This window comes from Oncorhynchus mykiss, chromosome 22 (assembly GCF_013265735.2).
Source record: "Oncorhynchus mykiss isolate Arlee chromosome 22, USDA_OmykA_1.1, whole genome shotgun sequence".
NCBI classification, from domain to species: Eukaryota; Metazoa; Chordata; class Actinopteri; order Salmoniformes; family Salmonidae; genus Oncorhynchus; species Oncorhynchus mykiss.
This window is the reverse complement of record NC_048586.1, coordinates 18,203,277-18,218,699: the sequence shown is the minus strand read 5'-3', so window position 1 is coordinate 18,218,699 and position 15,423 is coordinate 18,203,277. Positions and strand designations below refer to the sequence as shown.

Genomic DNA, 15,423 nt, shown 5'->3' with positions numbered 1-15,423 from the left:
GGCCCCCTTGAACTTTGCGACCTTTTGCCACATTTCAGGCTTCAAACATAAAGATATAAAACTGTATTTTTTTGTGAAGAATCAACAACAAGTGGGACACAATCATGAAGTGGAACGACATTTATTGGATATTTCAAACTTTTTTAACAAATCAAAAACTGAAAAATTGGGCGTGCAAAATTATTCAGCCCCCTTAAGTTAATACTTTGTAGCGCCACCTTTTGCTGCGATTACAGCTGTAAGTCGCTTGGGGTATGTCTCTATCAGTTTTGCACATCGAGAGACTGAATTTTTTTCCCATTCCTCCTTGCAAAACAGCTCGAGCTCAGTGAGGTTGGATGGAGAGCATTTGTGAACAGCAGTTTTCAGTTCTTTCCACAGATTCTCGATTGGATTCAGGTCTGGACTTTGACTTGGCCATTCTAACACCTGGATATGTTTATTTTTGAACCATTCCATTGTAGATTTTGCTTTATGTTTTGGATCATTGTCTTGTTGGAAGACAAATCTCCGTCCCAGTCTCAGGTCTTTTGCAGACTCCATCAGGTTTTCTTCCAGAATGGTTCTGTATTTGGCTCCATCCATCTTCCCATCAATTTTAACCATCTTCCCTGTCCCTGCTGAAGAAAAGCAGGCCCAAACCATGATGCTGCCACCACCATGTTTGACAGTGGGGATGGTGTGTTCAGCTGTGTTGCTTTTACGCCAAACATAACGTTTTGCATTGTTGCCAAAAAGTTCAATTTTGGTTTCATCTGACCAGAGCACCTTCTTCCACATGTTTGGTGTGTCTCCCAGGTGGCTTGTGGCAAACTTTAACCAACACATTTTATGGATATCTTTAAGAAATGGCTTTCTTCTTGCCACTCTTCCATAAAGGCCAGATTTGTGCAATATACGACTGATTGTTGTCCTATGGACAGAGTCTCCCACCTCAGCTGTAGATCTCTGCAGTTCATCCAGAGTGATCATGGGCCTCTTGGCTGCATCTCTGATCAGTCTTCTCCTTGTATGAGCTGAAAGTTTAGAGGGACGGCCAGGTCTTGGTAGATTTGCAGTGGTCTGATACTCCTTCCATTTCAATATTATCGCTTGCACAGTGCTCCTTGGGATGTTTAAAGCTTGGGAAATCTTTTTGTATCCAAATCCGGCTTTAAACTTCTTCACAACAGTATCTTGGACCTGCCTGGTGTGTTCCTTGTTCTTCATGATGCTCTCTGCGCTTTTGACGGACCTCTGAGACTATCACAGTGCAGGTGCATTTATACGGAGACTTGATTACACACAGGTGGATTGTATTTATCATCATTAGTCATTTAGGTCAACATTGGATCATTCAGAGATCCTCACTGAACTTCTGGAGAGAGTTTGCTGCACTGAAAGTAAAGGGGCTGAATAATTTTGCACGCCCAATTTTTCAGTTTTTGATTTGTTAAAAAAGTTTGAAATATCCAATAAATGTCGTTCCACTTCATGATTGTGTCCCAGTTGTTGTTGATTCTTCACAAAAAAATACAGTTTTATATCTTTATGTTTGAAGCCTGAAATGTGGCAAAAGGTCGCAAAGTTCAAGGGGGCCGAATACTTTCGCAAGGCACTGTAGATGTCCTAACTGACTTGCCAAAACTATAGTTTGTTAACAAGAAGTTTGTGGAGTGGTGTATGTAAATATTCCAACCTCAACTGTGTATATATACTGTGTATATACCCCCCCCCCCCCCCCAACCCTACCCTACCCTGATTGCAATAAATTAACAGACAACAACTCCTACTGCTACTTACAGCTATTTTCGCTCACTTACCTATTTCTGCAAGTGCTGGATTTTCAACCACAGTGGCCAATCCGCCATTCCTTCCAGCTCTGTCAAGTTGGATGTTGATCATTGCCAGACAGTCATTTTCAAGTCCTTTCATAGATTTTTAGGCCAATTTAAGTCAAAACTGTAACTAGGCCCCTCAGGAACATTCCATGTCTTCTTGGTAAGCAACTCCAGTGGATATTTAACATTTGGTTTTAGGTTATTGTCCTGCTGAAATAGACCAATAGATTGCGATCAACCAGTTGGTCTTCATCAGTTTGCGATCAACCAGTTGGTCTTCAACGACCTGGCCAAGGCTTTCGATTCTGTCAAGCACCATATTCTTATCGGCAGACTCAGTAGCCTCGGTTTTTCTAACGACTGCCTTGCCTGGTTCACCAACTACTTTGCAGATAGAGTTCAGTGTGTCAAATCGGAGGGCATGTTGTCCGGTCCTCTGGCACATTGTAAGATTTTTTATGAATTTATTTGCAAATTATGGTGGAAAATAAGTATTTGGTCAATTACAAAAGTTTCTCAATACTTTGTTATATACCCTTTGTTGGCAATGACAGAGTTCAAACGTTTTCTGTAAGTCTTCACAAGGTTTTCACACACTGTTGCTGGTATTTTGGCCCATTCCTCCATGCAGATCTCCTCTAGAGCAGTGATGTTTTGGTGTCTGTTGCTGGGCAACACGGACTTTCAACTCCCTCCAAAGATTTTCTATGGGGTTGAGATCTGGAGACTGGCTAGGCCACACCAGGACCTTGAAATGCTTGAAATGATCATTGTCATGCTGAAAGTCCCAGCCACGTTTCATCTTCAATGCCGTTGCTGATGGAAGGAGGTTTTCCCTCAAAATCTCACGATACATGGCCCGTTTCATTCTTTCCTTTACACGGATCAGTCGATCTCGTCCCTTTGCAGAAAAACAGCCCCAAAGCATGATGTTTCCACCCCCATTCTTCACAGTAGGTATGGTGTTTTTTGGATGCAACTCAGCATTCTTTGCCCTCCAAACACGACGAGTTGAGTTTTTACCAAAAAGGTTCTATTTTGGTTTCATCTGACCATATGACATTCTCCCAATCTTCTTCTGGATCATCCAAATGCTCTCTAGCAAACATCAGACGGGCCTGGACATGTACTGGCTTAAGCAGGGGGACACGTCTGGCACTGCAGGATTTGAGTCCCTGGCGGCGTAGTGTGTTACTGATGGTAGGCTTTGTCACTTTGGTCCCAGCTTTCTGCAGGTCATTCACTAGGTCCCCCCGTGTGGTTCTGGGATTTTTGCTCATCGTTCTTGCGATCATTTTGACCCCAGGGGGTGAGGCCTTGCGTGGAGCCCCAGATCGAGGGAGATTATCAGTGGTCTTGTATGTCTTCCATTTCCTAATAATTGTTCCCACAGTTAAATTCTTTAAACCAAGCTGCTTACCTATTGCAGATTCAGTCTTCCCAGCCTGGTGCAGGTCTACAATTTTGTTTCTGGTGTCCTTTGACAGCTCTTTGGTCTTGGCCATAGTGGAGTTTGGAGGGTGACTGTTTGAGGTTGTGGACAGGTGTCTTTTATACTGATAACAAGTTCAAACAGGTGCCATTAGTACAGGTAACGAGTGGAGGACGTTACAGGTCTGTGAGAGCCAGAAATCTTGCTTGTTTGTAGGTGACCAAATACTTATTTTTCACTATAATTTGCAAATAAATTAATAAAAAATCCTACAATGTGATTTTCTGGATTTTTTTTCTCATTTTGTCTGTCATAGTTGAAGTGTATCTATGATGAAAATTACAGGCGTCTCTCATCTTTTTAAGTGGGAGAACTTGCACAATTGGTGGCTGACTAAATACTTTTTTTGCCCCACTGTATATCTCACTGATCATCCCCAAAGCCAACACCTCATTCGGCCGCCTTTCCTTCCAGCTCTCTGCTGCCTGTGACTGGAACGAATTGCAAAAATTGCTAAAGTTGGAGATTTTATTTCCCTCACCAACTTTAAACATCTGCTATCTGGGGGGAGCACGTGATGCCGCGGAGCTGAGTAGACGTTGATAAACCGAGCTCTTCAAAGTTATTCTATTTTTACCTAAATAACAACGTTGAAACAATATTCTAACATCGGCTGATAAATTGTCAAGTACTTACCTTCCCAAAGAGCCATGGACCTCCGACCGAGAGGCAAGAAGGACGACCAAAACGTTGTTGATTCCCAAGATAACGATAACGCTACAGCTAGCAAGAATAGCATTAGCCCTCATAGCCCTCATAACAAGAATAGCATTAGCTATCGGAGCTATGCTGGCTACTCTTCTCTGGGAAATTCAGGATGGTAACAGAGGTCTTTCTCTGAAAATTGATAAGAAATCGGCTGAACTCCATTCTTCCATTGACGACCTGAAATCCTCCATGAATGATCTCGTTTTGAGAATGACTGAGGCAGAGTTGCGCATTAGCACAGTTGAAGATACCATCGCTAGACATGACCAGGTCTTGATACAACTGCAAAAGGACAATGCCTCAAAATGCCTCAAAAACAAGGTAGATCAGATGGAGAACCAGAGTAGACGTAGTAATATCCATGTGGTGGGATTGAAAGAGGACAGTGAGGGCCGTGACCTGGTCCGTTTCTTCACTCAATGGATCCCGGAGGTCCTAGGCATAATCAACTTTACCAAGCCGCTGGAAATCGAACGCGCCCACAGAACATCAGAGCCGAAACCCCGGCCAGATGAGCCCCCACGAGCCGTCCTGATCAGGTTCCTCCGTTTCCAAGACAGAGAGAAGATACTGCAACTCGCAAGAGCCAAAGGGGACATCACCATCGATGAAAAGAGGGTCAGCCTTTTCCCAGATATGAGCGCGGATCTCGCCAGACGTCGCAAGCAGTTCAGACCTGTGGCCAAAGCACTGAAGGAGAAGAACATCACCGGCTACCTCATCCACCCTGCGAGGATGAAAGTTCAGTACAAAGGCCGAAACCATCTCTTCAACACACCGGGAGAAGTGCACACTTTTCTCAAAGAACTGAGCAACGTCTGAGCCAGGACGGTCTCTCTGGGGGATAAAATGCAGTTTGTTTGTTTTCTCTTATCCGGATTGAACTGCTGGTATCTCCCGGTCACTATAATTGATTTGTTCATTTTCAACTAACCGTATCTTTCCGGGAAGAGTTCTATTACATTTACAGGAGAGTATATTTTGGTTTAGTCCATATCTACTGGGCGAAGCTATAAGTGGGCTTAGGCCCACTGCTTTTCCCCTCATTTATGTTAATCTTTCAAAAAGAGACTCAAGCATCCCTTACCGTGGGCAGTAAATATTCATCCATAAATATCTATTCACAACGTTTGTTTTCAATTTAGAGAGCTCGCGGGTTTTAGTTTACGCCAAGGTTTAGCTAGTAAGAGCAAGATGGAAAGCGAGCAGCAACATATCTCTACAAGTGTATTCATGTTTGATTGTTGGGATTGTTTTAGTCTGACAATCGGGGTGGGTGGGATTTTTATTATTGTTTCCTTCCTAAAGAGACACACAGGTCACTTTTGTGCTCAAACCAAAGTTGAAACATTTCCTAATTATCTGCATATGATAGATTTCTATTCAGTTACATATTTGAAACCCAACCTATGCTTAATCAACTAAAATATGTCACATTCAACGTAAAAGGTCTTAACAGCCCGATTAAAAGGAAAAGAGTCTATACATACCTGAAGAAATTAAAGGCTGACATTGTGTTTTTACAATAAACACATCTTACAGCCAGTGAACACAAGAAATTGAAGAGGGAATGGGTAGGACAAGTTTTTGCATCCTCTTTTAACTCCAAAGCAAGAGGAACTGCAATTTTGATAAGTAGACACATCCCCTTCTGCGTCAACAACACCATCTCTGATCCCTCTGGCAGGTTTGTTTTGGTGCAGGGGCATATGTTTTCAGAGTCTTGGACCCTATTGGATATTTATGCTCCTAACTTCGATGACCATATGTTTATTCAGAATGTCTTCCTTCAGGTTGCTCAAGCACCACCAGGATGGCTACTGGTTGGAGGAGATAAATTGTTTTGCTTAGATACAGTTCTTGATAAGTCTTCTGATAAACCCTCACTTCTTACCAAAGCCGACAAGCTCACCATGCCATTCATGAAAGATCTCAATTTACTAGACATCTGGAGTTGCACCCACAGGATAGGGACTACTCTTTTTATTCACACCCACACAAGACGCATAGATAACTTTTTACTTTCGAAAACAACTGTTTCATAGAGTGTTAGATGTCGAGTATCTCCCCAGATTGCTTAGTGACCATTCTCCTCTGGTATTATCAATCTCCATTCCTACCAAGGTAAATGGAGCATATAGATGGAGACTAAATTCTACACTCCTAAAGCAACCTAAATTTTGTGCATTCATCAAAGAGCAGATCAATATTTTTACTTTGCCAAACAAACCCTCTGCTCCTGACAGCTTCATTCTTTGGGACACATTGAAGGCCTATCTGAGGGGACAGATTATTTCCTATACTAAAGGGCTGAAGAGAAAACACGGTGCGGAACTGAGTGCCCTTGAATCTGAAATCTCCGAGCTAGAGAAAACCTACCAAAGAGGCCCGACTAAAGATCTATACAGCCTTTTGGTAAATAAAAAACTTAAATATAATATTCTGAACACATATCAAGCTGAGAGGGCCATCACTAAATCAAAACAGCGTTATTACGAGCTTGGAGAGAAAGCTCACAAAGTATTGGCATGGCAACTGAAAGCAGAGGAAAGTAAGAGGACAATTAATGCCATAGAAACTCTTACTAATGAGATATCTTTCGACCCTACTGAAATTAATAATACTTTAAAGAAATACTATGAAGACCTCTACACTTCCCAATCAAGCGATGATCTATCAGAGATTGACTCCTTTCTCTCCTCTCTCAACCTCCCATGCCTGTCAGGGGAAGACAGCGAGCGCCTGAGTGAACACTTCTCAGTTCCTGAATTGTTGGAGGCCATTAAATCCTTACCTTCTAATAAATCTCCTGGGGAGGATGGCTTCCCTCCAGAGTTCTATAAAGAATTTAGGGAGCTGTTTGTCCCCTACCTTATGGAGGTACTTAAAAAAGCCAGAGAAGACAATTGCTTTCCAGAGTCCTTCTCTCAAGCAGTGATTACTGTAAGCCACAAGAAAGGGAAAAACCCGCTAAAGTGCGCCTCCTATAGACCAATTTCTCTCCTTAACACAGATTGTAAACTGGTCACCAAGATGCTATCTAAGAGACTGGAGTCATGTCTTCCCCTGTTGGTCAACCCAGATCAGACTGGCTTCATAATTAATAGATTGTCCTCCAATAATCTCAGAAGGTTCTTTGATATAATTCACCTTGCTAACAAAAACAAAATACCTAGTGTCGCAGTCTCCCTCGACGCTGAAAAGGCCTTTGATAGGGTTGAATGGCCATACCTCTTTCGTGTCTTGGAAAAGTTTGGTTTAGGTACCGTGTTTGTAAATTTGATTAAATCACTCTACAAATCTCCTAAAGCTAGGATTGCTACCAATGGGATTACTTCCTCCTATTTCCCTCTTTATAGGGGGAACAGACAAGGTTGCCCAATTAGCCCCCACCTCTTTGCCCTCGCCATCGAACCGTTGGCTGAGGCTATTAGAACGTGCCCTGACATACATGGCTTTGAGGTGGGCCCCCATACCCATAAATTATCACTCTTTGCGGACGACCTTATCTTATTTCTAACAAACCCAGAACACTCCCTCTCTCACTTGCAGATCCTACTACAGTGTTATAGTTCTTTCTCTGGATATAAGGTCAATTTTGATAAAAGCGAAATGTTACCGTTGTCTGTCTTTGACCATCATACCATCAAGCACAAGTTTCCTTTTAGATGGTCGCCTATGAGCTTCACATATTTGGGCATAATGGTGGATGGTAATCTGAACAACCTCTATATAATCAATCTGGCCAGTTTGTTGCAACAGGTGGAGGTTGACCTTTGTAAATGGATGGACTTACCTCTCACTCTACTGGGTAGAATCAATGTAATTAAAATGAATGTCCTGCCCAGATTTCTATATCTGTTTCAATCTCTCCCTATCCCTGTTCCAGCAGCATTTTTTTCATCTCTCGACAAGCTGACCAGACGGTTTATCTGGCACGGCAAAACCCCAAGGGTTGGCCTCAATAAACTGACCCTTGATTACAGTCAAGGGGGCTTAAACCTCCCCAATTTTAGAATGTACTACTGGGCTGCACAGTCTAGGTTTCTGGCTCAGAGGTTTGACAATGGTCCCTCTCCCTCATGGTTGAACATTGAAAAGTTTGAGGTAAATGATGACACTGGGGCAGAATTGTTTTAGAAATGGGACAGAAAATCTATAAAAACCATCACAGACAACCCTTAAATCATACATTCTGTCCTGGCATGGTGCAAACTGCATGAGCTGTTCGGACGAGGGGGATTCCTTTCCCCTAAAACCCCTTTATGGAACAATAGATTGAGCCCTATGTTTTTCCAGAATAGTAACTTTAGACCATGGTCTGATAAGGGGATCACTCTTCTGGAACATTGTTACGAGGAGGGAGTTCTTATGTCTTTTGATCAGCTGAAACATAAATACCACTTGCCTAATAGGGACTTCTTTAGCTACCTACAACTACGAAACTTTATTAGGGTGACTCTCAAGGGACAATGGAACCTACCTAAGATGTCACCAATTGAACAACTCTTCCACGCAGACCAACCACTGTTCAAGATCATTTCCCGTGTATACGGTGCTCTTATGTCAGGACTAACACTGCCTGAGCTAGATAAACCCCGACTTAGATGGGAAAAAGATCTGGGTATTGATCTTGATGAGGATCTATGGAGTGACCTAGATACAGACTGATCCAGTTTAATTTCCTCCATCAGCTCTATATCACCCCATCTAGACTGCACAAGTTCAACCAAGATATCTCCTCCCTATGTTTTAGATGTGGCTCAGATGAAGGAACATTCCTCCATTCCACTTGGCAGTGTTCAAAACTACACGGTTTCTGGCAGGGGGTATGCGATACCATATCCTCAATTCACAGGGTTGCATTCCCTTTAGACCCGGAGGTCTGTCTACTGGGTAACTTTACTAACACCAATCTTAGGCAAAGCCATACTATAAAGCTAACAGAAATATTGCTAGCGATTGCCAAGAAATGTATTGCCTTGAAATAGAAATTGGATTCCTCCCTGCCAGTTGCAATGTGGCTATCGGAAGTTAATAGCTGTATCCCTTTGGAGAAAATCACTTACTGCTTGAGGGATAAGTTAAAGACATTTTACAGAATTTGGCAACCTTTTATTGACTATATGGAGAATCTCCCTCCACATCTCATTGATTGAATCTATATATAATCCTCACATAATGTTTCACACGTAATGTATAATATGTAGCCTACGGCAGGTGATCCAATGTCTCGTTATCATTTTTGTTCTTATTGTATGTTTATATAATAATTATTTTTTATTTTTTTTGTTACGCTCGTCTGTTACTGTCACTTTGTCCTATCGTTGTCTAATATCTTTTCACTTTTGTTTTGAATGTTCTTAATTGGAAAATGCAAAAATAAAATATAAAAAAAACAAAAAAAACATCTGCTATCTGAGCAGCTAACCGATCGCTGCAGCTGTACATAGTCCATCGGTAAATAGCCCATCCAATTTACCTACCTCATCCCCATACTGTTTTTATTTATTTACTTTTCTGCTCTTTTGCACACCAGTATCTCTACCTGCTCATCTGATCATTTAATGTTCATTTAAATAGTGTTAATCTGCCAAATCGTAATTATTCGCTCCTATGGCCTATTTATTGCCTACCTCCTCATGCCTTTTGCACACAATGTATATAGACTCCTTTTTCCCCCTACCGTGTTATTGACTTGTTTATTGTTTACTCTATGTGTAACTCTGTGTTGTTGTCTGTTCACACTGCCCTAGACCTTACTGCAGCTTAGCGGATGAGGTTCCTCTGGTTATATCTACTGTAGTGCACTATGCAGGGAATAGGGTGCCATTTGAGATGCAACCAATAAATCTGTACCAGCACCGTGCAATTCCCACAACAACAGCATCCCTATTAAACCCTTTTTATTTTCTGCAATTTATTCTTCTCAATGGGTCACTGGTCCAAGAATAACAGAAAACAGCCATGACACAGTCATACTAGTAGGAAAGGCAAGAGCTACTGATTTGATGACTTTCTCCTTCGTGTTGAATAAATGAGGTGCTACATGAAAACACTAATTTTCACATAGGCTGAAAAGTCAATGAATATGTGGCCTGTGACCTTTAGCTTTGCCACACTGATTTTCAGTGAAAAGCAGCATTCATGAACTTGGGATGTGTCCTTAATGACCTTAGGGGTCAAAAGTAGTGCACTATAAAGGGAACAGGGTGCCATTTGGGATGCAACCATCGACTTGCTAATTCCCTTTTAATTGAAGGAACATGTTGAAGTGATTAGGCAATGACATCATCGTCTCAGTTTGTAGTTTCACTGACCCACGAGAGCACAGCTAATTCCAAAGAGCTCAAAACAAACAGACTGTTGCTAAAATATCACAGCAAATAGCTTAGCGAATGCATATCCGAGAGTTATAAATAGTGAGGATATAAAAATGTCCTGGATGCAGAGAGGGAATTCCAATAAATGCCTGGGGTACGGGATGGGGGATCAATACCATTGATGACCAGCAACAAATCACTGGGATATCGTGATCTGGAGCTACTGTATCAACACAACCCTTGACATTCATAGTCACACCACTCATTATGAAACCATAATACTGAAAAGCAACAAAAAAATACATTCAAAAACAAACAAATCATTTCTGTCGTTTTGTCTAATTTCATGTGCGGAATTTTTGTTAAAGAAGGGAACCGAAGGAAAAACCCAGCTCACTCCAATACCTCCTGTGGATATGACGGAGAGATGTAAAGCTACTCCGAGAAAGAGAAACTCAAAACCACAAAAGTGCTCTTGATTTGAATCAGGAGAGAGGCTCTCATTTCTTAACGGTTGACAGCACTGCTCTAGAAGTGTGCCATCCCCCGCTCCCCACTCTCTAATACTCCTCTCCTGGCTAAGTCCCAAATGGCACCCAATTCCCTACATAGTGCACTACTTTTGACCAGGTCCCATAAGTCTATGTTTAAAAAAGTCCACTATATAGGGAATAGAGTGCCATTTGGGCTATCCTTTTCCATGCTCGACATGTGTTGGTGATAGTGGTGGGTCAGTTAGAGGGGAGTCGGAGGGGACTCTCACTGGCTCTCCGGGCCAGCCAACCGGGCTGGCTGGCCATTTAGACTCTCATTAAGTAGGTCTTTGTTCAGAGCTACACAGAGGCTTTGAAGCTGACTTCATAGGGCCCACTGCCAGGCCTGATCAATGGCTGACAGCACCCTAACACACACCCTAACACACACACACACACACACACAACCATGTACGCACGCATGCCATATACACATATGCATACACACACATAGGCACATACACGTACAGTATCAGTCAAACGTTTGGATACACCTACTCATTCAATAGTTTTTCTTGTGAAGACATCAAAATTATGAAATAACACATGTGTAATCATGTAGTAACCAAACAAGTGTTTAACAAATGAAAATAGATTTTAGATTCTTCAAAGTAGCCACCCTTTGCCTTGATGGCAGTTTTGCACACTCTTGGCAATCTCTCAACCAGTTTCTTGAGGTGGAATGCATTTCAATTAACAGGTGGGCCTTGTTAAAAGTCCTTTGTGGAATTTATTTCCTTCTTAATATGTTTGAGCCAATCAGTTGTGGTGTGACGAGGTGGGGGGTTTACAGAAGATAGCTCTAAAAGATCAAGCCCACATCATGGCAAGAGCAGCTTAAAAAAGCAAAGAGAAATGACGGTCCATCATTACTTTAAGACATGAAGGTCATTCAAACTGGAAAATTTCAGTTGCAAAAACCATCAAGAGCAATGATGAAACTGGCTTTCATGAGGACCGCCACAGGAAAGCAAGACCCAGATTTACCTCTGCTGCAGAGGATAAGTTCAATAGAGTTACCAGCCTCAGAAATTGCAGCCCAAATAAATGCTTCACAGAGTTCAAGTAACAGACACATCTTGACATCAACTGTTCAGAGGAGACTGCGTGAATCAGGCCTTCATGGTTGAATTGCTGCAAATTAACCACTATTAAAGGACATCAATAAGAAGAAGAGACTTGGGGGGGGGGGGGGGGCTCTAGAGATCATTTGAATAAGATAGACAACGAACCAATTTCAACACTGCCGACCCACGAGGAGTTAGCTGAAGATGCTAGCTCCCAAGAGTTCCCCACAGAACCTACTCAAAGTGACCTACTGGCTGCCATAAACTCACTAAGCAAGAAGGTGGAGAGTATTGGGACTTTGACTGAAACTGTGAAGGCAACTAAGGGCAGGGTGCATGAGGTTCAGCAGATGACAGTCGATCACAAGGAAAGGCTACAGGACATAGAGAAACAGTGCACAAAGTTCAAAATTACAACAAAACCCTGAAAGCCCGATTGGAAATGCTCGAGTCGCATTCAAGACGCCAGAATATCCGAATATTTGGGATCCAGGAGGACACTGAGAAAGGGAAACCCACTGAATTTGTCTCGGAGATGATACCAGCATTGCCGGAGAGTGAACACTTCAAAACGGCCATCCTGAACGACCGCGCAAACAGATCACAGGCAACAAAGCGGGCGTGTCACCAAGGCCATTCATTGTACGGCTGCACTATCCCCAGACCAGGGATCTCATCCTCAAGCTGGCTAGTCAAAAGTTCCTTAACTATAACGGAGCCAGGGTGTCTTTCTACCCAGATATTACTTTGGAGGTGAGGAACCAACGGAAAGAGTATGATGAGTTACTACGCAAGAAATGCAGGGCTGCCAACACCCGATATGGATTCCTCTTCCCAGCCCGGTTTAAGGTGACAGTCGAGAGATCAACACGCACGTTTAACAACCCAAAAGAGGCCGATCTGTTCTTGTCAAGCAAGCTCCCTGGCTGAGGATACAGAACGGCTGTGTCAACCGGCTAATTGGCCAAATACAGGCCAGGAATGTGTTTGAATTTCCTGCCTATGTCTTTTCTATCAGAAGATCAGAAATTGGGACTTATGTGATGGGTGAGATGTTATGGCTTATATAGCATTGTTTGGCCTATCATGTTTTAGCGCCACTCACCCCCTAACGTGAGAGTTAAGTGTTATTTAACTTTAGTTTATATGCAGAGCATCTATAGATGACGAGTTAGTTCAAGCTGTATGTCTAGACTCCCTAACGTCTGTGTGTTACACGGAACCCAAACCGGCTGCGCGCGTGCGCCATCGTGGACGAATGTATTTTGTCCCCCCACACCAAACTCGATCACGACACGCAGGTTAAAATATCAAAACCAATTCTGAACCAATTATATTAATTTGGGGACAGGTCAAAGCATTAAACATGTATGGCAATTTAGCTAGCTTGCACTTGCCAACTAATTTGCCCTATTTAGATAGCTTGCTGTTGCTAGCTAATTTGTCCTGGGATATAAACATTCAGTTGTTATTTCACCTGAAATGCACAAGGTCCTCTACCCGACAATTAATCCACACATAAAACAGTCAACCGAATAGATTCTAGTCATCTCTCCTCCTTCCAGGCTTTTTCTTCTCTTGACTTTATAATGCGATTGGCAACTTTCATAAATTAGGTGCATTACCGTTCGTCTTTCAGTCAATGTGGGTATAACCAATGAGGAGATGGCACGTGGGTACCTGCTTCTATAAACCAATGAGGAGATGGGAGAGGCAGGACTCGATCTGCGTCAGAAATTGAACTGACTTCTATTTTAGCCCTTGGCAACGCAGACGCTCATTGGCGCACGAGCAGTGTGGGTGCAATAATTGAATAACAAAGATTTCTACATTTATTTTGCAATGCTCGCATCGCGTGTGGTCAGCCTGTTAGTCAGGGAGTGCTTTGTTTGGGGAAGTCACTCAGTAATAGGAAGTGGAGGGGGGATGAGGTCTGTGTTTTATGTTCACATTTATTAATACAGGCGGCGTGACAAGCTCCCGCAGGGCAGGACGTTTTTCTTTTGGGCTTTGTATGACAGCAACAAATTCATCTAAAATAAGAAATGCCACATAGTGACCGAGCACAGAGTAGACCTGGTGGAATAAAGATAGTCAGCTGGAACTGTAATGGCTTAGGGCATGCATATAGGAAGGATCCTATAGGCTGTCTCGTTGTTGTCGGTGATCAGGCCTACCACTGTTGTGTCGTCTGCAAACTTAATGATGGTGTTAGAGTCGTGCCTGGCCATGCAGTCGTGGGTGAACAGGAAGTACAGGAGGGGACTGAGCACGCACCCCTGTGAAGCTCCAGTGTTGAGGATCAGCGTGGCAGATGTGTTGCTACCTACCCTCATGGATGATCTCTGCATGTGTGGTTCCCACCTCCAGGCTGTCTAAGGGCTATTTGACCAAGAAGGAAAGTGATGTCGTGCTGCATGAGATGACCTGGCCTCACACAATTGAGATGGTTTGGGATGAGTTGTGCCGGAGAGTAAAGGAAAAGCAGCCAAGAAGTGCTGCCATCGAGGCAGAGGGTGGCTACTATGAAGAATCTAAAATCTATTTTGGATTTGTTTAACACTTTTTTGGTTAGTACATGATTCCATATGTTATTTCATAGTTTTGATGTCTTCACTATTACTCTACAATGAAGAAAATAGTAAAAATAAAGAAAAACCCTTGAATGAGTAGGTGTGTCCAAACCTTTGACTGGTACTGTATTATTTTTGTATTTAATCCATTTTGAATTCAGACTAACACAACAAAATGTAGAATAAGTCAAGGGTTATGAAAGCTTTCTGAAGACACTGTACATGGATAAAGCATGTTCCTCCAGCTAGCCACATACATTAAGCCATGTTTACATTAGCACGGTCAGATAGTCCAGGGGCCGTATCGCCCGCATGTATCAAGTGTCTCAGAGTAGGAGGTGTGCTGATCTAGGATCAGGTCCCACCTGTCCATGTAATCTTATTCATTGTGATCTAAAAAGCTAAACTGATCCTCGATCAGACACATATCCTCTGTTCTTACCTGGGCACAGTGGAGAGATAGGTCACCAGCCGCCGTAGTTCCTCGTGTTTTATTCTGTCATGGTTGCTTCTGGCAGGGAAGGTCAGTATGGGGCCACCTCTCTTATCACGACCTCCTGTAGGAACACAGATAGCAGAAATCTCCTGATTTATGAAAGCCCTATGGCAGAGATAGATAGAGCTTTAAGTGCACATGGGGTTCTTCCCAAATGGCACCCTATTCTCTATATAGTGCACTACTCTTGACCAGGGCCCAAAAACATCCCTCCATTTTCTCAGCATTCTTTCTCTCAAAGTGCCTGTATAGGTCATTTACAGGATGACATGATATGCAACATAATGAGAGTAGAAAGGCTCTGTCTTCATATCTCTTATTTAGTAGGTATTTGTCCAAAAAGGCACCCTATTCCCTGTACTACTTTTGTCCAGAGCCCATGGTCAAAAGTAGTGCACTATAACAGGGAAT

General features: G+C 42.6%; 1 protein-coding gene across 4 annotated transcripts in view; it reads right to left on the bottom strand.

The window, feature by feature from the left end:
• The window catches only part of kalrna (kalirin RhoGEF kinase a), a 284,612-nt gene that overhangs the window by 167,431 nt on the left and 101,758 nt on the right, over positions 1 to 15,423 (bottom strand). For all 4 annotated transcript variants that reach the window (XR_005038797.1, XM_036958909.1, XM_036958910.1 and 1 more), the window contains exon 3: positions 14,959 to 15,073. Coding sequence is in view for 3 of the 4 variants with exons in the window: in XM_036958909.1 (XP_036814804.1) it covers positions 14,959 to 15,073 (115 nt within the window). In the remaining variant the exon portion in view is untranslated. The remainder of the gene's footprint in view (positions 1 to 14,958; positions 15,074 to 15,423) is intronic.